A 27,294-nucleotide genomic window follows, 5' to 3' on the forward strand; every position below is an offset into this window, starting at 1 on the left:
AGTTTCAATAATGTACGTAAAGGTTTTGCTCTCCCAGTTCACTTTTACTTGTCCACTATATATTTTTACTTTTACTTGTCAAATTTACCAAATCAAAAGAAAACCATACATACTTTCTTGTTTTATCCTTATCATTTAATTACTCATTTCATAAATCATTTTCCAAGACTTCTCAAAATACTATCATTATTATGGATTCTATGGTAAAATATGTACTTTCATCTATTATTTCTTAAAAGGAGTGCAAAGTTCATTGTGGACAGGTAAAAGTGAACTGAGGGAGTAACTGCTTTTTCAATGTTTTTGCATTGAAATTCAATAATGCTAACGATACAACATAAATTCATTGCAATAACCAGCAAAATCATTATAATTTCACCTAGGAGAAGACCATACATGTTTATTAATCCGAACTAACTGATATGTGTAAGAGCGGTACATAATACTTTACCTTCGTTTATTCTAAATACTAGTTTTAGAATATGTGCGTTGCACGTGTTAATTAACTGGATCTATTAATACCATAATTGTTTATATTAGAAACAAATTATGTATAATAACCATTGACGTTCAAATAGATACAACATTCATTTAGATGGGAAAATGAGTGTTATTACATTGATGTAATAGGTGAGTTCGAAATAATAGGATAAGTAATGTACCTTCAAACATGAGAAATTAATTAGTTTAGTTTTATAGCATGTGTAATTATGTTATGTTATATCTTATATAATATCTCTTAATAGACAATGCTCTTGGTATATCTCTCTGTCGCTTTGGTTGCTCTATCATACCAACAAGGCATGATAGAAGTCAATCAAGATATTTGAAAATTCATTTAATATAAGATTTAAAAGAAAGACTTGAATCCATAATCAGGATTGAACAAACAAATGTTTCTCAACCCAGACATACATGTTAACAATATTTCTGATTTGATTAATGCAGTCCATAACTCTGTAATAACAAAAAATTCAAAGGAGAAAAAGATAAATTTGGACAGGAAAATAGGCACCAAAAAACAAAAGAAAAAAAGAAAAATAGCAAGAACTATAGTGGTTATGGATTTTCTGTTGTAGCAACGTGTAGATATTCCCCTTCGAAATCTGTAGCAACTAAGTTTCTAACAGTTCTCTTCCAGATAAAATTTTGCGTGCAAATAAAGATAAGAGAGAGGAAGCCCCTTGCTTACTGTTCAAGGAACAAAGTAGAGGCAGAATCTTTTCAGCTTTGATATGCAATCCATGATGGGAAAAGCTCCTTGCTTAAGGTTGCTCAAAATAGCTTTCTCTAATCAGGTGAACTGAACGAAGTACTAAAAAATAACTTTTAACTTTTAAACTAAAATTCTGGTGTGGAGTTTGAAACAAAGTACCACTTCATATTAGAGGAAGATAGAATTCAAAGGCGGATCCAGGATTTAGAGGTTTCGACACTACTAGAAACACATTATTTTTCCACGGAAGTGGTAATTCCCACAGAAATACAATGGGAAAATTAAAATTTCTTTTCCTAAAAAAACAATAACATTTGCCAGTGACTATTCGTGGGAACATTTTGGCGCAAAAATGCGCATAATTTTGTTCCCTCTAATTCTGTGGGAAACATCATTAAAAATATAATTATATCAAAACTGAAAAAATTTCCCAGTGAAGACAGTGGGAACTAAAATAATAAATAAATTTTTTTTTTACATAATCCCATAGACTCAGTGTGAACGGATATTTTTAAATTTTTAAATTTTTCTTATAATTATGAAAACGATTTCCCACGGAGATTTTTCAGGTAGTAGTGGGAAAGTATTATTATTCATGTAACCTTAAGTTTTTCCTCATTCTATTCGCATAGTATTTCCCCTCTGTATCTTCCCTCCCTCAAGACGCCTCCCTTCACATCGTATGTTCCCCTTTGTATTTTCACTCCATATCCAGGTAATCTGACCCCCCTAATCTCTCTCTCTCTCTCTCACACACTCACCCTCTCCTTTTTAGTTGTTGATTTTTCCCTAAAGTACTTTGAAACTTAGGGATTTTATACTATTTCAAACCCTAGGTTTAAAAAAATTAATATGAAGCGAATCAAGTTTTCCTCTTTCTTTTCTTTCTCGATTTATGGTGTCTATGTATCTGTAGATGCATTTCCAGTACTGTAAAATTTGGTAATCTATGACCATGAAAGACATAATTTTTTTTATAAATTTTGTTGCAGTTGAATAATCTTGAGCTTGCTGTCAATCTTGCCAAAAACGGAAACCTTCCTGGTGCTGAGAATTTGGTAAGTTAAAATCCTGTTTCTCAAGGCACTATATTTTGAATTAATTTCTTGATTGGATGGAGATTAGAGTGTCAAATGGTGGGATATTTTTAATTTGATATGTTCATTGTATAAGGATTATTACCAGCTATATAGTGGAAAGAGAGAAGTGGACTGCAAAAAGTGCAACAAATCTGTTAATACCAGAACACTGATCAGGGAAAAAAATCTTCCACCACTTAACAGAACCATAAGCTAATATCATAGACATATAAAGTGGCACAACAACAGTCATAACATGATAGAAATTATATAAAGTTATCATCTTTGGCTAGTTTCTTGAAATACCTAGATCAAGAAAACATACAAAGAATACAGAATAGTTGGAAAATAGAAGAAAGTTGATGAGTAGGAAGAGGGAAGAAGTAGGGTGTGATGTGTTGGTTAATATAGGCAAAGTTATGAAGGAGCATGCGTTTTGGTTTATGGGGTTGTGGGGAGTTTGCAGAAAGGAGCAATAGTTTTTGGCATTACCAATAGAGATACAGAAAATAGAGCTTTGAGAGTTGGGAGGAGGAAAAAACTTACCTACACCGGGTATTTACACCATGTTAAGTTAAGCGTGTGCTGAAAAAATTCTCCTAAACTTTAGTTCAGTTAGTAACCCCACTTAGGCTATTATTGTCTTCACAAAAAAAGTCGTTAAAACATAAATTGAAAATTTCTTTTCAAGATTAAGTTTGATAAACTTTTCATGATCAGTAATAGTGTAGTTATGCAAAGTCAAGTGCAATTGATGAAGTTCTTTCGTATGAGTTTATTCTTTTTTAATATACATGTTTGCTGTTTCACAAACTAAGCCATTTACCTTTTGTGTGGTAATAGCATATCGAAATAAAAGGCCACACATATTCACCATTAGTAGACAACAGACAATATGGAATTTTAAGATGTTGAGTATTTTTATATTAATATTTATTCAAGGTTATGTGCAAAATATATGGTACTTAACTACGGTTAAGTACTAATAATTATAGTTAAATAAAGTAACATGTGTTATTTGTTTATTTGTTTATTGATCGGGTGTAAACACTCAGTACAGGTAAGTTTTTTCCGTTAGGAGGAGAGTAAGCTTGCACTTCTTGCAGTCTCCAAAGCAAATGGTATTTTTCTAATTATATTTGCCTACCCTTTGTTCTTTTCCTCTTTGTTTCGAGTTTTGTTTGGATTTGATAGAAATAGAGAGAGAAAATGGATGTTTGATAAATTGGGATAATTTGGTCTGGTTAGTTGGTATATGGCTCTATCTTCAATGGTTACAGAGAAAAAGCATTTTGGTTAAGAGGTGGTGTCCCTTTAAAAAGTATTTTCTCATTCTGTAAATTAAAATAGTATAGTATTTTCTTTTGCCTTTTTGCACTTTTGTCCAGACAACCTTCTCATGCATGTGAAAATGATATAAAGCAGTATTTTTCCCTCACTGTTCTTTATTAAGCAGTATTAAGAGTCGGTTTGGTTTGTCCATTCCTAGTTTAATGTATTATAGTGATTAATCTCAAGGAAGTGGTTCTATGATAAATTAAAAATATTAGTAAAAGTTTTCATAGCTCTTGAAGAATAATTTTTCAGAGGTCGTTTGGTTAATGATGTCGGAGTAATTAATCTCAGGTACGAGTGTGCATGGTCACGCGATTTTGAAGCTGAAGTACGAGTCGTTTTCTTTAAGAAATGTTCTGATAGGTTGTCTGATATGCTTCGGACTGCTCGAGAAAGTAAAAAGAGGCCAAGTTGGATTCTTGATGATTTATGGGTTAAACTTCTTGAATATTGGAACTCTTCGGAATTTGAGAAGAAAAGCGAACAGGGAAGGGCAGCCCGTTTGTCCAACAAGGGTGGCTCGGTGCATACAGGCGGCTCAATTAGTATGGCGGCTCATCGAAGAAGATTGGTAATGTATTTTTTATATTTTTCTTGATTTATAACTATTTTAGTTACCATTTTTTAACATATTATTTATTTTTGCAGGAAAAGGTTAAAGGAAAACCAGTTACTCATGATGAGGTGTTTGAGAAAATCCACATGAAGAAGTTGAAGGATGGAACAAAAACGACTTGGATTGAGCCGCGCGCTGAGACAACCCATGTAAGATTAACAACATTCTTCACATATATGAATATCAAAAATACATTTCTACTCATGGCATTCTGAAATGCTCTAAAATGCTCTATCATATGCTTGATGTTTAAGATGTGTTTGCACTTATTAGTGCAGTGAGCTTATATTGTACAATGCACGTATTGGATATTATTTCTTAGGCATATAGATGGTCCAAAGAAATCTTATTCAACATGGTTAGTGTTGGACTTTCTCCCAGTTATTACTCATATTCGTGGCTTGTGGATGTTTACTGCCACCAGAATAATGATATAGCAGTTGTCTCATTGAGAGATTGTGCAAGAGAGGTAGAATTGATAGTGCTGAAAAAGTTTTCCACATTTTGCAAACAAAGGGAGGTCTTGGGGATAGTCTAGTATATGCTACTCTTGTATATGCTTACTTTAAAGTGGGGAATCTTGACGTTGCTTCATATTTGTTAGACGAGATGTATAGAAGAAGGCTAATGATAATTCTCAAAATCTACAAAAGTTTTAATGCTTCTTACTATGATGAGAATAGCCTTTTAGATATGTTTTGGAGTAATGTGGTACAAAGAGGTCTGATTTCAAGAACCGTTTACAATGACATCCAGCTAAATATATAGTCTTACAAACAAATTGGCTGCAAAAGCTTTTGGCTCTTGAGATATGGTTATAGTAGCTGGATGGTGTGACATAAGCATCGACACTCTATGTTGTTTTTTTATGATTCTAGTTGTTATGACGAGAGCACACACTGTCAACTTCTCTCTATTATAAACTTGTGATTCCAGGCTAGAACTATTTAAGGAAAAGTCAGCATATTTCTTAGTTTCTGCATGTCCAACTATTGGTCCGAAAAGCATAAGGAACAAGGGATTTATTGGATGAAATGCCATGTGAAAAGGTTGGTGAACAAATGGCAATGATTAAGTCCAGCAAGGCTGCTACGCTTTTAATCTTTCCGTGTGTTTCACTTTAAAGTTTGAGAAATAAAGATACTTATTTGCATAAATTTTCTTTAGTAAAATTTACTTTCATAATAATTATAATTTTTTTACAGGATAATTTCAAACGAATCTTGGAGGAGTTCATTCAAAGCCAGTCGATTGATGATCAAGGTAGGCCAATCCAACCAACCCAAGAGGAGATCATGGACATGTGGATTAAGGTAGCTGGTGGCGTGCATAAGGGGAGAGTCTACGGCCTTGGATCAGAGTTTAGTCTCGGCCGTCGTACTTCTGGATTGTCTGGTTCTTATTCTTCGTCATATTGCTCGGTTGATCTGGATGAGTTTGAGCAATTGAATAGGAAGGTAGCGAAGATTACAGAGTTGTATCTTCAAGAAACGGCTGCAAGGGAAGAAGAGGCAAAGTGAAGGGAGAAAGAAGATAGGCGAAGAGAGGAAGAGGAAAGGTGAAGGGAGGAAGAAATGAGGCGAAAGGACATGCATTAAGACTTGTCACTAGTGATGTTAAAAGTTTTAAGTCTCAGATAAACTCCCTTTTAGCATCTGGTGCATTTCCCGTGCCTCGTTCTCCAGCAGCATCTGATGATAACTAAAGAGTAGTTTCTTTTATTAGTTTGTCTTAAATGGTACTTGGATGTTGAATTTGAATGTTGGATTTTTTGAGTTTTTGTTCTACTCTATGTTTTGTTGGATATTGTTTATAAAATAGATTAAATTAGATGTTGTTTATGAAATGGATTGAATTAGATGTTGTTTATGGTATTTGAATGCTTAATTGTATTTAGTCTTGTATTCATGGTTGTACTTTCTGTTTGGCAGGTGGTGTAGTTCTAAAAACAGATTTTGTCATGAAAATATTTACCAGATTTCCCACGGATTTTCCACCAACTCTCTGGGAATTTTGCCCATATTTCTTCAAGAATTTCAATATTTTTCACTGATATTCATGGGAATGTTTATAGTTTTATTTCCAGGTTATGCATATTTCCCACTGATTCCGTGGGTAAAATAAAAAAATAACTAAATTATTTTTATTACTTCCCACGGATTCGGTGGGAAACTTAGGAAAATTAAATTATTATATTTTCTTCTTTTTCCCACAGCGGTCGTGAAAAAATACACTGTGTGGCCCCACCAAATTCTCGTGAAACCTTTTGTGGGAAACTTCCTGGGAATTACCCATGAATGTCCTGGGAAATTATTTTTCCACCAGCCATTTTCCCACGGAGCGCCTCCCCTGGGAATATCGTGGGAATATTCAAAGTTCACACAGATTTCTCACCTATTCTTCCCTGTGAAAAGACTGCATTTCTAGTAGTGCGAGTGCCAAAAGTTTTGAACGTAGTCATATTACAATTTACATTGTCTAATAGGGTATAAATTTAATCGGTTTGGTCTATTCGGGTTTCAGTTCGGGTTATTCGTCTTTGGAGTTAATATAAACAAATCGATCGAGCAAAAAGATTACATAATAATTATGATAACTTGAAAAAAAAAGCATAAATATTCAACTGGATTATGTATTTTGCACAAAAAAAAGACTCGTTATCACTTTATATTTAGATACTTAAGGCAAAAACTTATACTAATAAGCACTCTAAATATTAAGTAAGTTTACAGATATTTTTCAATTTATATTTTTCATAAAAATTAACTCACTCGATATTATATACAATTGTCCTACTTTAGAGCAATCTGACAAAAAAATAAACTTTCATCATTGATTAAAACAATAACTTATTCAAGGATTCTTTTTAATTTTTTTAATTTTTTGGGTTTCTGCAAATAGATTCTCAGAGTTGTGATCCTGTAGAAAATAATTAATTTTTCTTTATCAGATCTATTGATAAATCACGGAGAAGTTAGGAAAGTGCAACAATAGAGATTTCTTTGAATAAAAATAAACTAATAAGATCAAAGAAAAAGTCAATAGGACCTATTAATAAACAAAAAAGAGCAATTAAGTAAAAAACAAGAAGAAACATCCCCCACCATTTGGGTGAAAGTGACAGTGCCTTGCCAGCGGCACCTTGAACCTTTTTGTTACGAGGGTGCCATATTTGTATATATTCCTTCTATATGTACATGCATGTACATATACTATTACATAAATTTGGCCAAAACTTGCGGGTGGCGTACCACCCTGTCCCTTACATGTAGATCCGCCCATAAGATAGATAGTCATGGCGTTTAATTCAAAATAGTGAACTTGAAGCATTATAAACAGTTTATGCTCATACGAAGAATTAAACACCATATAAAGAAAAAGAGAACTTTAGCGCTTTAATTGTGCTGTTTCTAAAATTCAAAGGAAAAAAAATGAAATGCAATAAAAAAATCAGGTATTCCATAATAACCTGAACTGATATAACATATAAAATTCTGGCTAGGTGCAAGGACGCCTACTGACAATGTTTATTGTTAAGTATAAGAAAATTTTAAATTATTAATATTTATAATACTCCCTCCGATCTACTCTAATTGAATTTTTGGTTATTTTTACACATAGTAAAGAATTCACCTTTTAGCATTAATTAATAATAAAATTGACCATATTAACTTTAATTTGTTCATTGGAAGTACAACAAATACTCCTAGGCTCTTTTACTCCAAGCGCAACTTTAAAAAAAAAAAAGTTAATTTCTTCTTGATATTTAAAAAAGTTAAATATTATGGACCACAAAAAAAGACCAAAAAATCAATTAAAGTAGATCGGAGGAAGTATAATCAACTAAAAGAGGTAATTGAACTCACCTTTTTTTTCTTACAAAATATGAGCAATATATGAGTTAGAATGTTTAATCATTTCTTTTATAATCGTATATGAGACATCATATACAATAATCGCAACAATAACCTTTTAATTTGCAATTGTTTATTATTATATAACTTCAAAAATAACCTAAAGGTTTGAAATTTACCTCAAAATCACAAGCAAGTTCATCCCACAGGAACTACCAATAGTTTATGATAAGAAATATGGAATAGTGACTTCTTTTTATAATTTTAGTTTTAAAATTCTAGAAAACCAAAAATTGCTTTGCATCCTACGACAATTTTGGTAAAAGAATACTAAACCATAAGTGACATTAATTAATTGCTGGGTGATTTTGATGAAAGAACCCTAAACTTAAAAAGTGACATTAAAGCATGGCTTTTTCACACTATAAAAGTTATTGTACAACCGTAAATATTTGAAATATAGAATATTCTTCAATTTGTATTCTCCTTATTCTTTCTAGAAAGAACTTCCAGTTAATTGAATAACCCACTACGCTAGTAAATTATAGTTAAACAAAATCAACAACAATTATGGTAAAAGAATACTAAAATTACAGTGACATTAAATTGCCGGCCAGTTTTGGTAAGAAAATCCTAAGCCAAATGTGATCTTAACTGCGGGTGAAAAATTTGAGTGACATTAATTGCCGGTCAGTTTGGTAAAGAAATCCTAAGCCAAAAATGACTTTAATTGCGGATGTTGAACCGAGCTTTTTTTTTTTACACTATAATTTAAATTATTTATATTTATAATTACAATAATATCCAATATAAAGTATACTTACTATAACAACAACAACAACAACAACCCAGTGAAATCCCACTAGTGGGGGTCTGGGGAAGGTAGTGTGTACGCAGACCTTACCCCTACCCCGAAGAGGTAGAGAGACTGTTTCCGAATGACCCTTGGCTCAAGAGGACAAAAAAACAAAATAACACATAATAAATAATTATCACCACAGAAATCATAGGAAAAATAGGAACAATATGAAATCCAGAAGAAAGATGCAAAGCAAAAACAAAAACGATAGCTGGTAAATAGGTCCGATACTGAAACGCAAAATAGTAAGACACGACATTGCCACTAGCTAGCTTAGACAAAAACCCTACCAGACTAATCTCACAACGGTACGAAATAAGACAAGACTCAACTACCTCCTAACCTACAACCCTAATACTCGACCTCCACATCTCTTCCTATCAAGTGCCATGTCCTCGGAAATCTGAAGTCTCGCCATGTCCTGCCTGATCACCTCTCCCCAATACTTCTTCGGCCGCCCTCTACCTCTTCTCGTGCACTCCACAACCAGCCGCTCACACCTCTTTACCGGGGCATCTGGGCTCCTCCTCTATACATGCCCGAACCATCTGAGCCTCGCTTCCCGCATCTTTTCATCAATGGGAGCCACGCGCACCTTATCCCGAATATCAACATTCCTGATTTTATCCATCCTAGTATGTCCGCACATCCACTTCAACATCCTCATTTCTGCTACTCTCATTTTCTAGATATGTGAGTTCTTAACAGCCCAACACTCAGCCCCTTACATCATGGCCGGTCTAACCACCGCTTTATAGAAAAAAGGTGAACGACATTTCCTTAAGGGATTTCGTACTTTTAATATAACTAATCTCTATACTCGTGTATTGCATGAATATCTTGTGTCAAATATTACAAATACGTACCATAAGTAATTGTTAAAGTTAGATGATGAGTTGCTTAAAATAGAAGTTATATATATGTAGTGCAAACCAAATCATAATAATGTTGTGATAATCAAATAATAAATTGGAACTAAATAGTTTAAAATTATAAAATGATACGAATAAATTTATAAGTCGGTTAAAGAATGCAATAATATTTAATATTAGTTTTTATTCAAGTTGTTTATCGTAATGACAAGTATAGTAAGTTTATCCAAATTCATAATTATTTTCAACTTTACCAGTTATAGTTGTTTAAAAAGTTCTAGGTATTAGTAGAGTAGGAATTTGTTGTCGGCATATGTGGAGTTTAATTTGAAAAGAATTCTATTCTTGGGTAATATATTTAAAATATTACAATTATATCCACCTTTAACTTAAAATATTAAGGGTATAAAAGTCTATTAAAGTTTTGAGGATATTTTAGTCATCTAACATTTAGCATAGATTATTCGTGATTTTATAATAATAGTTTCTATGAACGTGTGTTACACGTTAATAATGACACATAAATATTTAATCAATTATAAAATAGCAAATTCAATTAATGAGAAAATTGCATATACATTCAGGAAGAAGAATTTTCATAAAGCAATTCACGTGGAAAAATAAAACAATCATTTAAATGTTGAAAATCAATATTATTAGATTAATGTAGTACTTGAATTTAAAATGATTGGTATTATCTAAATGTGCAAAAGTGATCAATTTAATTTAGTTAGATGTATGATATACTCTCTCAATTTAAAAAAGAATGAACCTATTACTATTATTTAGGGAGTCAAATAAGATTTTATTTGGCCATATTTTTTGTAAATAATTTTTAAATATTTTGAATTGTTAATATTTTTTACTTATAGTACTTTTTATACAATTTCTAACTTAATTAAAGAATTATGTCCGAATTTACATAAAAAATTAATCAATTAACCCTTGTACTCCGAAAAGGTTCAGACAAATTAAAATGAAGGGAGTATGTACTTATAGTTTATACTTTATACTTTATACTTATGCATTGTAACCATATCTTACCTAAGCTTTATTTATAAATACAGTAATGAATGAACTTGAACTTCCCGTTAAAAAATATTTTGATACATAGAAGAAGGCTGATATTTGGAGCTTAATTTTGAACCCAAAAAAATAAGTAGTCAGCAAGTGATCAACGGTCAAACTTTTTTCTGGATACTAAATATTTTGGATGGACACATATTTTTTCCACCTGGTTCTTCTTTTTTCTTTCTCAGATTGCTATAAAAAGTCTTTTATTGCTAAGGAAAATCTAGTGCAAAGATTACGGGTTAAAGATACTGGAACAAATAATGTTTAGAATATAAACTCGGATAATAATCTTGTGAGTATCAATTTGAGTTAATTAAGAGGTGTATGACATCTTTTATATGTTAATTTATGGTTATATCCAAGTGTGATACATTGAAACTTGACGTCTATTATAAAATTTAAAAAGAAAATATTATTAATTTACTTTAACAAAACTAACTTACATTAAAGAATATTTCAGCAAGAATAAAACTATTGCAAATTGTATTGAAGACTTCTATAGTTACATGAATATCAACATTGTAAAATTAAAGAAGAATAAAACTAGGGGTGGCATGTGGGTCGGGCCCGGGCCTAAGTGAGTTTCGCGGGCCCGGTCCTAAGTGATCCGGTCCTAGGCGGACCGGTCCTAAGTGGTCCCGGACTTCGCGAGCTTCTCGTTAGAACCGGTCCGGGATCGGGACCACGAACTAGCGGTCCCGTGTTAAGTGGGCCAGTCCCGGGCCTAAGCGGGCCCAAGGGGGCCCAACGAAAACTTTTTATTTTTTAAATTATTTTTATACAAGTTAGAGAAAAAAATGGTAATAAAAATATCTAAGGCAATTCCTAGTAATTATATTATAGAATTGTCACCTAAATTTTTTAATTCAAATTTAAAGACAAAAATATTGTAAAGAGATATTCAAAGCAATGCGTTATAATATATATACTATACTATACTATATATACATCTTAAGATATATGAGCTATATTCGATTTACTTCTTATACATCTTAAGATTTATACATTAATATTCGATTTATATACTATATATACATCTTAATATATATATATATATATATATATATATATACATCTTACTATATTAAGATGTATATATAGTATATCGTAAGATGTATACTATCGAATATGTGTGTGTGTGTGTGTATATATATATATATATATATATATATATATATATATATATATATATATATAGAGAGAGAGAGAGAGAGAGAGAGAGAGAGAGTATAGTATATACTATATTATACTATATGTATAGCTTAAGATATATAAAAAGACAAAAATATTGTAAAGGGATATTCAAAGCAATGCGTTATATTTTTATTATAGCATTAAAAAATTATGGCAATATCTTTCTTAGTCTTCCTCCCCCTATGGAATGAGCACAACAAGGTGCTAATACCACCATTGAGAAGAAAAAGAAACTAATCAAGATGTGCCAAAATACAAGTTACATATTAATTTACATAGTATCTCTTACAAATTTCATAAATCCTTCAAGGTCCGGAGAAATTTCCGTTGGTGGTGGCGGAAATGAAGCTTGGTCATCACCGCTTCCAGGCGAAGCATCATCCTCCGCAAATTCAGCTAGCATTTCTTCATAAGCTTCGTCTACCTCTGGTTGTGATTCAGCAAGTCCAAAATTTCTTCTTTCCGAACGGATCCAATCTCTGAAAAGTATTGATTTTTTCAAGCTCTCCCTCATAGACGCTCTATAATCACCGAGTTGAAGTCTTGCTTGACTGAAAGCGCTCTTTGATACCGCTGTTGAAGCTTGAATAGTTTAAATATCTCGGGCCATCCTTGAAAGAATCGAAAAGTATTTTTCTTTGTCCTTCCACCATTCCAAAATATTAAAGGAGCCGTCGGGATTCACTTCCTCAATTCCCTGTGACAAATAAACTCCAAGCTCATTTAGTTGTGAAAAATCACTAGTACTAGAACCTTGAGAACCCCTGAACCCTGCCCAAGCACTAAGTGCTCTTACTCCCGCAGTTATTTTAGATGATTGAGAACTAGAAGAAGAAGGAGTTGGAACATTTGGTCTAGCATGATCTAATGCAACTTGATAAGCATTATAAATAGTTTGAACATTTATTTTAATTGAGGCTATTACGTCCGCAAGTGTAGACAACTCCTCATCTTCAAGTGCTAAACCATTATAAATAGTTTCATACCAAAATTGAGGACCTCCTAATTTCATAGTAAGATTTAACAATGCAGCAACACCATAAATAGGGGGAATAAGGAAAAAATATTTTTTAAATTTTTTTCTAATGGAATCAATAGCAAGTTGATAAATTTCCCCACCCTCTGAAAAATGATCAAACAAATTTGCAAGTTCTGCAATATAAACTAAATAGTTAGAAATAGTAGGATAATATTGCCCAGAAAATTCATTTGTAGCAATATAAAATTTTTCTAAAAAATCTACAAGCATTTTAACATTAGCCCAATCCGCATTTGTAAGGTGCTCATCATCATCACTTACATGAGCATTAAACGTTGAGTTTATGGGGTTTCTATATTCATATGCAACAACTAAACTTTCATACATGTAATTCCATCTAGTTGGACAAGGTTTAGGAACCTTTCTTTCTCTTAGGCCAAATTCATCGCATCTTTTAAAATATTCTCTAAGTCTACTTCTACTGTTTGAATAAAAAAGCCAATTAAGAGACATTTTAACCTTTTCAATTTCAACATTTAAAATTCGCATACCATCACCCAGAATTAAATGGTAAATATGACAAATACATCTAACATGAAAAATGTTACTAAATGCAGGACTTAGTGTAGTGGTAAGCAAGGCTACAACATTTGTGTTACTAGTAGCATTATCCATTGAAACTGACATTATTTTATCACTAATGCAAAAATATCTACAAATATTCGTAATCGTGCTAGAAATAAACTGCCTTGTGTGACGTGAATTAATTATTCTATAAGCAATAATGTGCTTTTGCATTATCCAATCCTCATCAATCCAATGACTGATAACAGTAAGGTAATCACAATCATTACCACTTCTACCAATATCAGTTGTAATAGCAACACGATAATTTATATGAGTAAATAAATAGCGCAAATATTGTTCATATTCATGTTTATATTTATAAATACCACTCTTTACGGTTGTGCGAGGAAAACCTTTATAAGTAGGATTATAAACTTTTCTAATATAATGCACAAAGTGAGGGTTAGAAGGAAAACTATAGGGTAAGCACATAACAGTAACTATTTTTGCCAATTCTTCCCGATCTTTATTTGGATCATAATATAAAATATCACCGGTAACAGTGTTAATTTTCGGTTGAAATTGATTTGACCCGAAACTAAGGTCAGCCTGACTAGGTGCACTTGTCCCCTCGGCCAAAGCTTTCATACGAAAATATCTAGCTTTATCTTGAGGGTGTAACAATATGTGTCTAGTTAAAATTCTCGTCCCCTCCCCCCCGGTTGAAATTGATTTGACCCGGTACTAAGGTCAGCCTGACTAGGTGCACTTGTCCCCTCGGCCAAAGCTTTCATACGAAAATATCTAACTTTATCTTGAGGGTGTAGCAATATGTGTCTAGTCAAACTTCTCGTCCCCTCCTCCTGTCCCCCCCGACTTCCAACATATTTAAAAACTAACTCTTTGCCACAAGTTTTACACTTAGCCCTATTTTTTTCTCTTAGTTGAGTAAAAAAGGCCAAACAAGAGATGTTTCTGCCCGTTTAGAAGGTTGTCTAGAAAAAGTAGGGGCAATAACAGGAGGGTCAGACGGGGGATCATTTGGATTATTATTAGTTGGGTTAACTTCAGGAGCATGACTAGTGGTTGTATCGTCATCCGGTTGCGTTTCATCAAAATCTATTTCTTCATCATCATTTTCATCAATAGTTGGATTACCATAAAGAGCATTCATATATTCATGGTTTAATTGTTCACCGGGTGCAATATTATGGCAAAATTGACTCTCGGTAAATTATAATAAACTATTATCGCTATCAAGAAAAGCATGTGTAGGACGGGTAACAGGTTTCGGCTGGGGAGCCGGAGAAAGTGGAGGAGGAACAAATTGGCCACTAGATTCACCACTCTTGAATTTTCTCTTATTTTTATTAAATATTTTTTTTAGGGAATAAGTCATCTTAATTAATCAAGCAAAGTAAATAAAACAAACAAAACTATAATATTAAAACTTAAGAGTTGGAACGAGTTTACCGAATTGACGAACAACTTGTTGAAAAATAATTATCGTTGAAGACTTGAAGATTTCAATTCACCAACTTCACAATTTTGCACAAATTGTAACAATTAAGTAAGCAATTATAGAAGAATATTAGAGAGAGATTGAGAGAGATTGATGATTTTGTGAGAAAAATAAAAGAATGAGGGGTATTTATAGTTAAAAATAGGGAAAAAATATAATTATAAAAAGTTTGGGGTTAAAACAAAATTTGGGGGGGTTAAATGGCTATTTTGCAAATAGCCAACGGCTATTTTGACAGACCAAACGGCTAGTTTTTAAATGGCCAAACGGTCAATTTTTTTTTTTTTAAAAAAATTAACCGTTGGACCCGTTTAGGACCGCTTGAACCGGCCCACTTCTGAGCCGGTCCCGGTCTCGCGGGCCTCCCCTATGAGACCGGTCCACTACCCGGCCCACCATCCCACGGTCCCGGTCCTATCCGGTTAGGACCGTTTAGGTCCACCGCTCATGTAGACTTACGGTTCTGGGTCGGTCCCGGTCCTAACCGGCCCACTAGCCACCCCTAAATAAAACAAAGAGGGGTTAGAGAGGATTTTGCTATCATAAGGTATTTATACAATAGCTTTGGTGGCCTCCCTTCACGCAAACACTCCAGAAACTAAAATAGACATATTCTATGATATAGTTTACACAATTATACGTGAACTCTGCTGCACAACAAAAACTATATACAACAACAACAATTACCTTACCCCTACCTTGAGGTAGAGAGACTGTTTCCAATAGATGCTCATCTCCCTCCCTCCAATAACGTAAGTACGTAACTCCCCACCTTGCTCTTGGGTGACTCGAACTCACAACCTTTTAGTTGAAAGTGGAGGGTGCTCACCACTAGATCAACCCACTCTTGTCAAAATAAAAACTATATACTTACATATAATGACATACTCCCTCCGTTTTAATTTATGTAAACTTATTTTCTTTTTAGTCCATCCCAAAAAGAATGACCTCTTTCCTTATTTGGAAACAATTTATCTTTATGTAATAATTTATAGCCACACAAAATATATATGACTCATTTTACACCACAAGTTCAAAAGTCTTCTCTCTTTTCTTAAATTTCGTGCTCAATCAAATGAGTTCACATAAATTAAAACGGAGGGAGTAATAGGTTTTCTCGTGTAACTCAAAATTGAAAGCTCTGACTCCAAGTTTGACCCAAAATCTAAAACCATATATATCCAAGGCTCAAGCTTGCTCACGTGTGGAGCTCTGTGCTTTTGGTGATATAAACTCATATTCCCATGTTTCAATTTAGTGAACTTACTATTAGTCCGTGACAAAAATAATAACTTCTTTTTATATTTGAAAAGAATTTATCTTTATTCAATGATTTATAGTCACACAATTTATATGTACCTCATTTCACTCGTGCAAGTTTAAAAGTCTTTTTTTTTCTTAAACTCCGTGTCCAATCAAATAAGTTCACATAAATTAAAATCGATGAAGCAACATTTACAAATTTATCACAAGACCTGCAATTAAGCTAGAATAATGAAGTATTTAAATTTTATAATGTAATTATGATTTCGTTTTGGAATTAGGAAACTTTTAGTCCGACTATAATTTTAAATTGCTTTGAATTGGCCGACTTTTTAAAAACAATAGAAGTCGTTGACTAATTAAATTCCGAAAAATCAGCCAAATAGGTTTAGTCTTAAGATTCCATTTCAGTTGAATTTAAATTCCTAAGTATTAGGAAAAATCTCAAATATTAGAGTACCATTTTATCCAATATGAAATTATTTTTCGGAAGGAATAAATTAGCTTTCAAAGGATATAATAATCCCTCAACATTTAATAACCAACTTATTTGAGTTGTAGTTAATGTCTGATTGTAGTTATAATAATATCAATAATTATAAGTTAATATAATAACATCTATATATATATATATATATATATATATATATATATATATATAATTAAAAGTCATTTAGTTATCATTGTCTTTTATGGCACTTTTTTTTGTTGGACGTTTTTCTGTTTCAATTATTATACATTTTTATATCTAAAATTTTTAAATTCTTAGCCACACATTGAAAACACATTTCTTTTATTATACAGAAGAAATCATATTATACAAAAGCTATCGCTAGGAAATTATTCAACCCTTATTCTTATTATTCCATTCAAACCAATCGTCATAGAGAACCTTGAGATCGATGTAACTTAGTATATCTATTTTTGAAAGTGATTGATTTATTAGGAGTAGTCACCAATTGAGATTTAGCGTCTCTAAGTTGCAAATTGGCATATATATATATATATATATATATATATATATATATATATATATATATATATATATATATATATATATATATTAAAAGATCGTCATACCTACCAAACCAAACGTCGTATATATCCTTGTTGTTGACTTGTAAATGTTTCTTTTTAACTATTTATCTTAGATATAGAGTGAAAACTCATTGATAATTTATTCGAAGGAATAAAATTTATTCTGTTAGGCAAACACTCATATTTAAACTTATTCATGCTTACCATGCAACTCTTTAGTCTGTATGTGCGGGTGTTGATACTTTTGCCAATAAATATTTTGTGTTTTAACATTTGTACTTTTATAATATTATATATATATATATATATATATATATATATATATATATATATATATATATATATATATATAATTAGAATTTGTATAGTATAATTCTATACAAATATAATATAGTATAGTATAAATCAACGTTGTTTATCAAATGAAAGTTTATCCAATTCATAATTATTTCCAACGTTACCAATTTGTAGTTGTATTAGAAGTTCTAGATATTGGTAGAGTAGGAATTTGCTGTCGGGTGTGGAGTTTTAATCCGGAAAGAATTCCATTCTTGGGGTAATATTTGGAATATTACAATTAAATCCATATTTAACTCAAAATTCTAAGGGCATAAAAGTCTATCAAAGTTTCGAGGATATTTTAGTCGTTCAACATTTAACATAAATTATTCGGCTTTTATAATAATATAGATATAGATATATATAAGGAATTAAAATATTCTTTCCTTTACATTTGGAAAGATATGTCTATAGGAATAAATTTGCAATGACTTCTGTGACCGGCCTTCCCTCGGGAGCTTGGGCCTGATGTCAAAATGCGATTTTCAGGTTCATGATTTTCTCTAGGCCCAGTGATTCTTTGCGATTGGTAAATGATGGAATATCACTATTTAGGGAAGAAAGCAAATGATTCTAGAAAGCAACTGAGAGTGACTCATTTTGAGAGGTGCTAGAAAAAAACCTTTGGAATGGAGAGGGACTTGATTTTTCGGGACAACATGCTTTATGCTTATATAGTTTGGTTTTAGCATTAATTATTTCTTGCCGAATCTATACCATAGTGTAGGAATTCAAAATGAAGAGACTAATGAGAGGAAAAACTTTTCTATATCTTTCATTATCACTGTATGCACGTATATATACAAATAGAATGTACTATGTACCTATTTCCTATTGGTTGCCATATAACAATCTTGTACAATTTTATGGACAAAAATAAGAAAAGAGACAAAACTTTATAGCTGTACAAAGTTGGCCATATGGCAGAATTATCTAGAAGGAATTTTAGAGTCTATCTATGAAAATTAATTTGTGTTAATCTTGTCCGTCCATGTTTAACCTATCTGCTTTTATTTCTTGATTAAGAATTATTGAAGAATGATTTGGATAATATTACGTTGTCATAATCACGCTACGCAAGCAGACGCGTGATCGAAAACAAAATCAATTAACTTATTATAATCGCGCCTTGCAAGCGAATCCAAAATCATGACAATCAATTATTTGTAGTACATTTGAGAAATTAATACATTCGTGCTTGAGGAAATTAATTTTGAAATTAGTTAAATGTCACTATTGCGCTACGCAATTGAATCCGTGATTATGGGGATTAATAAAATTAGGACTATTTAAAGCTATTGGATATGGTACAAGATTATTGAATTAATTTATTGAATGTTAAATATCACGCTACGCAAGTGAGTCCGTGAATGAATAAGTTAGAGCGCGCCTACTAGTTGCTTAGCGATTATTAAGAATGATTTTTCCTAAACTAATTTTGAGATTATTATGAGGCCAAGAATTATGAAAATTAATTTGTGGGAGAAGGATAAGAGAGTTGATTCTATCGTTACTGATTTATTGCATAAAAAAAGAAAGAATTGGACTACCTAACATGATATAGTACCTAAATCCAAATCCATGTACGTAGCTTGTTAAATCACTTCACTGCCCCGCTATACATTAAAATGTTCATCTACTTTTAATATCTAATAAGAAAATCAACTAGATAAATAACAAACATAAACAAATGAAATTGGAATATCAACTACTTCTCTAAACAAAGCAAAGGGTCAAGAAATTCAAAGTTCCACATCTGAAAAATCAACAAGAAAATAGCAACTAAAAAATTCATATAAATTCGGCTTAAATACATGCGCCCCTCTTTACTGTTTTCAATGGTTTTGAGCCTCAAATTTTAAAATTATTTTTAGTATGTTAAGCCATGATATTATAAGCAGCAACTAGAAAAGATAATCATGAAACCAGAAAAAATCATCCAAACACATAAAATTTCAAAGTCATTCATTAATTAGAAATGAGATAAGTCAAAAGTCGACCTTTCATTATAGTAACTTCCTTTCAGAGTGAATAGCGGAAAAACCCCAAAGCAAACAAATGTACAACAAATGCTCTGTTCCAAATGAAAGTGCACAGTAAGCTCCAATTGAAAATTGTCCGAAAATTGAACTGCGACCGGAGTTTGTTATGATCATCGTTATCGATTAGCTGTTAGTGAGAAGAAGGAAAATCTGAGAGAAAGAGGAAAAGAAAATATTCCGTGCAATTGTGAAATTGAGCATCTGAAGCTTCTAGACAGAGAGGTCTTCTATTTATATAGAAGATAGTTAGTCCGGATCTTTACAATTGGGCCTTGGGCCAAAAACCAAAAGAACGGGTTATTGGGCTACCTATTAGTACAAAGGCTGGACTACACAAATATACAACCCAATAATAAAATAAATCTGACTATGTACAAAAGAAATATCTTTATTATCCAACCCTCCCCCCTCCCCCCCCCCGCGCAAGTTGAAGGGGGGAAGCACCTTCAACTTGGAGAGAAAGTCATGATGCGCCAACCCAGTGAGGGGCTTGGTCAAGATATCAGCCAACTGATTGGTGCTGCTAACAGGGAATAAGGCAATGAGACCTTCTGATAATTTTCCCTAACGAAGTGACAATCAACCTCGATATGCTTTGTACGCTCGTGAAACACAGGATTACGAGCAATATGTAGAGATGATTGGTTGTCGTAGAATACAGAAACAGGAGTCACACCAACAACACCCAAATTTGCCAACAGGCGAGTGAGCCATGTTAATTCTGCAACTAGTTTATTCAACGCACAGTATTCAGCTTCAACACTACTAAGAGAAACAACAGATTGTTTCTTAGACTTCCACGAGACAGGTCTCCCAACAAAGAACACAAAGAAACCGGTCACTGATTTGCGAGAATCTGGGCAAGCAGCCCAATCACTGTCACAATAGCCATGTAAAGCAAAGTCTGAAGAGTTATTAAAAAGAATACCATAATCAGATGTCCCTTTGAGATAGCGCATCAGATGTAAAGCATCAGAATAATGAGGAACTCGAGGAGATTGGAGAAATTGACTAAGATGCTGGACAACAAAGCTCAAGTCAGGCCTAGTATGAGTTAATTGAACTTGCCAATAAGGCTCCGATACAATTCTGGATTGGGGAGCAAGTCACCATCAACAGCTTGTAATTTCAAAGGTCAAGAGGAGAGACCACTGGAGATATTATCTCAGAACACTTATATTCAGCCAAAAGATCTAAAATAAACTTTCTTTAATTTAACAACAAACTAGCAGGAGTAGGAGATACCTCAATGCCCAAAAAATAGTGCAAGGTGCCCAAATCCTTTATCTTAAATTGTTCATCGAGATAGGACTTTAAAGCAGAAATTTCTGACACATCATTACCTGTTAGAATTATGTCATCTACATACACTGCCAAAATAACCATAGACTCCCCTGATCTCTTTGTGAATACACTGTAGTCATTAAGAGAATGAATAAACCCCTTTGCACACAATGCACTTGAAAGCTTAGCATACCATTGTCTCGAGGCCTATTTGAGCCCATAAATGGACTTTTGAAGTTTGCAAACAAAAGGCTGCCTAGAACTAGAGGAGGATTCTACAGTGAACCCTTGAGGAAACTTCATATAAACTTCCTCATCCAAATCCCCATGGAGGAAGGCATTGTTGATATCTACCTGAAAAAGTGGCCATTGTTTCTTAACAACCAAGGCAATGAGACATTTAACAGTGGTCATTTTGACCACAAGGGAGAAAGTTTCATTGTAATCTACCCCAGCAGTCTGAGTATCACCTCTGACTACTAGTCTAGCCTTATATCTTTCTATAGAACCATCAGCTCTAAACTTATTCTTATATACCTACTTACTCCCAATGGCATTCTTGCCAACCGGGAGAGGAACTACAGACCATGTCTGATTGCCTTCAAGAGCCTCAAATTCTTTCCTTATTGCCTCTTGCCACTCAGGCACCAAAGCAGCCTGAGAATAGGTGTAAGGCTCAGAAAGTACTATTTGTGTCTTAGGCTGATTAGGGGAAGAACTGGACCCAGGGCCTTAGGAAAAAGATGCAGAGACAGAAGAACAAATATAATCATTGAGGTAAGAAGGAGCAACATGGGTTATGATGGATTTTCTCAAACCCTCAGAAGGTGAAGCAGGAAAAATAGGAGTAAGAACATGATGTGAATTGACAGAAGAAACAGGGCCAGATGTCATGGAAGAAGGGAAAGGGGAACAAGTAACATTGGCAGATTCATTAGAAGGAGATGCAGATACTAGAGAAGAAGGTTCAAGAGGAACATGAATGGGGGAAGGCAATGGTGAAGTAGAAGGAGAAGGAGAAGGAGAAGGAGAAGGAGGAACAATAGAGTCATAAACAAAATTTGTAGGAGAAGAAGTGGAAGAAGAACCAACAAAAAAGTTGACAGCAAAAGGAAACACTGATTCATGAAATATAACATCCCTAGAAATGCAAAATGCTCCATTTTCAAAGTTAAGGAGTTTGTAGCCTTTCTTCCCAAAAGGGTACCCATGAAGACTGCAGGTATGCACCTGCTACTGAATTTATCCCTGTGTACAGGAGGTTTAGAGGCATAGCAAAGGCAACCAAGCACCCTTAAATGAGAATAAGTTGGGGTTTTACCAAAAAGCAACTCAAATGGGAATTTATTGTGAAGTAGTTTAGAAGAAAACCTATTAATCAAGTAGGTAGCATTTAGCACACAATCCCCCAATACTTTGTAGGCACTTTAGAATGAAAAAGAAGTGCCCTTGAGGTCTCAAGCAGATACCTATGTTTTCTCTCTACTACCTCATTTTGTCGGGGAGTATATGGACAAGAAGTGTGATTAATAATGCCTTGCTTAGTAAAGAAAGAAGAGGTGGAAGGACTGGAACCTAATTCTAGAGCATTATCAGACCTAACAGTCAAAACTTTGGAATTAAACTATGTGTGTATCATGGCAATGAAAGCTCTTAGAATAGGAAAAATATTTGACTTAGTCTTTAATAAATGAGTCCAAGTTGTCCTAGTAAAATCATCCACAATTGTTAGGAAGTGCTTGCACCCATCATGTGTGGGAACATAATAGGGATCCCAAGTGTCAACATGTATCAATTGGAAATGAGTGTTTGTGTGAATTGTACTACCTGGGAAAGGAAGTCTGGTTTGCCTTGCCATTGGACAAATATTACAAACAAAGCCTTATTTACTAGAAAGCATAGAAGAAATAGAAGGAATAGACTTTAAATGAACAAAAGGTATATGTCCCAATCTACTATGCCAAAGAGTGTTCATTTTATTCATTTGAGGAATATTTACAAATGGAACAGAAGTGACTGAACACTCAACATTGTTCTTACCAAGATCAGGTAAAGTAGAACTATGAGAGCAAGTAAAGGCAGAAGGATAGCTAACAACAGTGGATGGACATGATGAATTGAAAGATGGCAGTTGCAAGATGTAAAGTCCATGCTGGAATTTACCAAACTCTAGAGGCCTCTTCATGGAAAGGCCCTGTATGAAACAGGCAAAAGAGCTAAAAATGAGCAGACACTTTAATTGTGATACCAACTTGTGCACATATATCAAGTTGTATTGAAAGCTAGGAACTAAAAGAACATGAGATAGAGTAGTATTATTTGACAAGGTTAAGTCTCCCACACAAGTTACTTTGACTTTGTACCCATTAGGCATAGTTACTAAATAAGGAATAAGCAAAGACTTAATATTGTGAAGTAGACTACTGTGAGAGGTCATGTGGTCAGTGGCCCTAGAGTCCAATATCCAAGAGTTCTTATCAACTTTACACAACAAACAAGTACTAACTGAACATTTAGGTATATTACTAGAAAATAAACTGAGGATACCTGCAAAATTGGCAGAAGCAGTAAAGTGGGAAGTAGAGTTAGGATCAGACACATGATGTTGTTGAAGTAGTGTGAGGAGTTGGCTACACTGCACATTTGTCAACCCTGGGATAGTCGAAGTATCTGCAACATTGGCAGGTGGTGTCTCAGTGAATGGCTTAGGTTCAACATGAGCAAATTGTTTAGAAGGATCCAATTCAGTTTGAACATTAGCAGCAATCCTTCTATTATTCCTAGTGAACTGGAAATTCGGGGGAAAACCATGCTTCCTATAACATCTCTCCGCTGTATGATCAGGCTTATTGCAATAACTACAGACAACACTAGGCCTCCTTGGATCAAAGCTGGTTTTAGGCTGGAAATTCTTCTGAAAAGGCTTTTGAAAAGATCTTTGAGACCCCACTGAGAAGGAAGCAGATTCAGAGCTAAATTGAGAAGAATGAGGCTGAATTTCTCTTTGTCGTTCATCAGTCACCAGAAGAGAATAAGTTTTGTTGATCGTAGAGAAAGGACTCATCATAAGTAAATTTCTTATGGCATTAGCATAACCTTCGTTCAAGCCCATTAAAAATTGGTACACTTTCTGGTCCTCTTCACGTTTTTGAATGTCTAACTTACCACCCCCACAAGTGCAATGAGAATCAGAATAAACATTCAAGACACTGAGTTCATCCCAAATATACTTCATCCTTGCATAATATTCAGGAATGTTCATAGAACCCTGAGAAATAGAAGCAAGCTCTTTCTTAACTTGATAAACCCTAATTCCACTCGGTTGTCCATATCTATCTTCTAATTCCATCCACACATCCTTGGAAAGTTGACAATACAGAACACTTTTACGAATTACTGGAGTGAGAAGATTGTGAATCCATGAAATCACGATGTTATTACACCTATCCCATTGAAAAAAATTGGGGAATTTGGAGGAGGTCTCACACAATTGGGTTGAATGAAGTAAAATTTGTTCTTCACAGAGAGAGCAATAAGCATGCTCCTACGCCAATCGCTATACCCAGTCCCATCAAAACAGTACCTACCAGTGAAAGCCCCAAATTGTCCGATGGATGAATGTAAAGAGAAAGATTATGATCAATTGTATCATCCGATGAGTTATCAGAACCAGAACGACCAAGAGAACTCGAAACCGACTTATCAGAAACCAATGAACCCATGACTAAGAGTAAATTTAGGGTTTTCGTAATTCACCAATAATACAGCAGAAGTGAAGCAATTTTCAACAAAAAAATTGAAGCAAAATCAGAGTATTTACTAAAATTAGAAGGAATTGAAAAAGATTGTCAGAGAAATACCGAACTCCGGCGAAATTCCAACGAACACAACACGAACAAATTTTCTCCAAAAAAAAAAAAAAAAGTGTCGACGAGATGCTCATACAGTGAAGGAGATTACCTCTCAGAATTACCCGGATACACCACTCTGATACTATGTTAAGATCATCGTGATCGATTAGTTGTTAGTGAGAAGAAGGAGAATCTGAGAGAAAGAGGAAAAGAAAATATCCCGTGCAATTGTGAAATTGAGCATCTGAAGCTTCTAGACCCGGAGCTCTTCTATTTATATAGAAGATTGTTGGTCCGGATCTTTACAATTGGGCCTTGGGCCAAAAACCAAAAGAACGGGTTATTGGGCTATCTATTAGTACAAAGGTTGGACTACACAAATATACAACCCAATAATAAAATAAATCTGACTATGTACAAAAGAAATATCTTTATTATCCAACAAAGTTCGAACGGTAAACTCGTCGGCGAACTCAGCTCGACTGGAGTTGTGTGTTTTTGATTTTGTTTTGGACCGATTCTAACTGCATTTTTTGGGTGAAAAACGGAAATGGGTTTCTATATTTTTTTTCCTTTTGCCTTTTTTTTTATTATCTCCCCTTAATTCCGAAATTTTTTCTCTTTAAAAATCTCCTCCCCCTCCTCATGTGTGTGTTTGTGTCTATATAATATAAAGAAGGGAGGAAAAATGCAGGGAATGAATGATGGGACAAGAGAATAGTGTAGGGACAAGAAAATAATATATTGAGTGGGTGATGGGACAAGAAAATAGTATAGGGAAGGTATGAAGTAATTTTATTAGATTTGACTCGTGCTTAAAATAAAGTTTTCGAATAAAAGTCCATTGCTACGATTAAACATAGAAATATATTAAAATACGAAGAAATGGTAAAAAAAAACTCGAGTGTGGTAAAGAATTAGGTGCTCACGAGCATTTAACGGCTAATTAGCCTATACTCTTTTAATTTGTTTTTATTTTCTCCTAATTTCCTTTATATTCCACCTTTCTTCCTAATTTATTTACCATTCTTCCTCATTTTTCATCTTTCTTCTTCATTTTTTTTACTTTTCTTCTTCATTTCTCCATTTGGTTCCTACTGAAATTCTCCCTATTTTGTTATTACTGAATCTATTTTTTATCTTTCTTGTTTTATTCTTCTTTCATTTATTACCCGAATTTTTTTGAAAGAAGAAACACCCATTCAACAACTCACAAAAAATATCTAAATTTTTAGTAAAATTTGAATTGAATCCTAGCAAATTTATACCATAATTTTGCAATAAAAGCTAGTCTTTAATGAAATAGAACGTGTTTATAGCTATCTTTTTCGAAACAATTCGATGTTTTTATCAATAATCTTCACTCAGCCAGAACCACAATGAACCCTAGATTTTTAATCAAGCCCTAGTTTTTAATCTTCAATCTCGAACAAAAACAAAATAAGATTGAGCAATCTAGGATTATTGGGAAAAAATCAAGGTTACAACGATGCTTATTGAAGCAAAACGCTAATGAGACGTATAATGTCCATCATTGGAAGAGAGAAGAGAAAAGGGGAAATGACAGAAATGATTTTACCCTAGCTCTATTTTTTTTTGTTTTTAACCGAGTGAATATTTACCCCTCTAATAATATTTGATTATTATATAAAATAATTAATTAAGTCAATTTTTAGATTAAGCTAATTAATTTAACAAGTGAATTGCCACACAGCAAATTGTTTTGATAATTTAGAGCATACACACTATCAGAAATATAACGAGGGTGTCTTAATATGTAATAGAATATAGTTTAGGGCAGTTTTGGGGACACCAGATAGTTTAAACAGGAAACTGACAAAAAATATTATAGTTTAGGGGTATTAACTCATTAGAAAAAAAAAAGGCTTGAATACCTAAACAATCTCCCCATTGTAGTCAAAGCTTTTCCAATTCTTGAAAATTATTATTAGTGTGAGGGACCTTTCCCCTTTGCTCGTTTTTCACACATTGTTCTGTTATGCTCTTCTTAAGGGTAATAATATAGTTGAAGGTGACTTCACTACTCGTCTAAGAATTTCAGGTCAGTTCCAACCCCTAGAGACGGTCATCTTCCAACCCACAAACACCATATATGGACTCCTTTAGGTTGGAACTAGCTAGTTGAGCCTGGCCTAGTTGAAAAAGAAAAGTGCAAATAATCTTTTAATGAAGAAAAATTATGTTTACTTCAAGTATTGACCAATTTGTTTTCCCCTATATTTACCTCATAGTAATAGTTTTTCTTCTCATCTATAGAATTTCTCTCCCGTCGTCAAAATATCCCTTTCT

The 27,294-nt window shown here is 33.4% G+C and overlaps 2 protein-coding genes across 3 annotated transcripts; one reads left to right on the plus strand and one right to left on the minus strand.

Annotated features, from left to right (window-relative positions):
- The first annotated feature begins 1,853 nt into the window (after positions 1 to 1,853).
- On the plus strand, positions 1,854 to 5,966 carry LOC138906521 (uncharacterized). 2 transcript variants are annotated; one of them, XM_070195482.1, is made up of 7 exons: positions 1,859 to 1,931; positions 2,209 to 2,274; positions 3,351 to 3,416; positions 3,922 to 4,201; positions 4,279 to 4,395; positions 5,452 to 5,762; positions 5,846 to 5,966. In XM_070195482.1, exons 4-7 carry the CDS (start codon positions 4,004 to 4,006, stop codon positions 5,949 to 5,951), a joined length of 732 nt encoding a protein of 243 aa, XP_070051583.1. In that variant the 5' UTR covers positions 1,859 to 1,931; positions 2,209 to 2,274; positions 3,351 to 3,416; positions 3,922 to 4,003; the 3' UTR covers positions 5,952 to 5,966. The 2 variants fall into 2 exon arrangements, with proteins under 2 accessions (XP_070051584.1, XP_070051583.1); XM_070195483.1 differs by lacking the exon at positions 3,351 to 3,416 and having other exon boundaries at positions 1,854 to 1,931.
- A 14,076-nt stretch (positions 5,967 to 20,042) lies between these two features.
- Positions 20,043 to 25,248, minus strand: LOC104088614 (uncharacterized). The gene is made up of 2 exons (XM_009593326.4): positions 23,681 to 25,248; positions 20,043 to 20,753 (listed from the first exon to the last, which is right to left on the minus strand). The coding sequence occupies exons 1-2, from the start codon at positions 24,480 to 24,482 to the stop codon at positions 20,344 to 20,346; spliced, it is 1,212 nt and encodes a 403-aa protein (XP_009591621.1). The 5' UTR covers positions 24,483 to 25,248; the 3' UTR covers positions 20,043 to 20,343.
- Between the last annotated feature and the right edge of the window lie 2,046 nt (positions 25,249 to 27,294).

Source organism: Nicotiana tomentosiformis, chromosome 2 (genome assembly GCF_000390325.3).
Source record: "Nicotiana tomentosiformis chromosome 2, ASM39032v3, whole genome shotgun sequence".
In the NCBI taxonomy this organism is placed as follows: domain Eukaryota; kingdom Viridiplantae; phylum Streptophyta; class Magnoliopsida; order Solanales; family Solanaceae; genus Nicotiana; species Nicotiana tomentosiformis.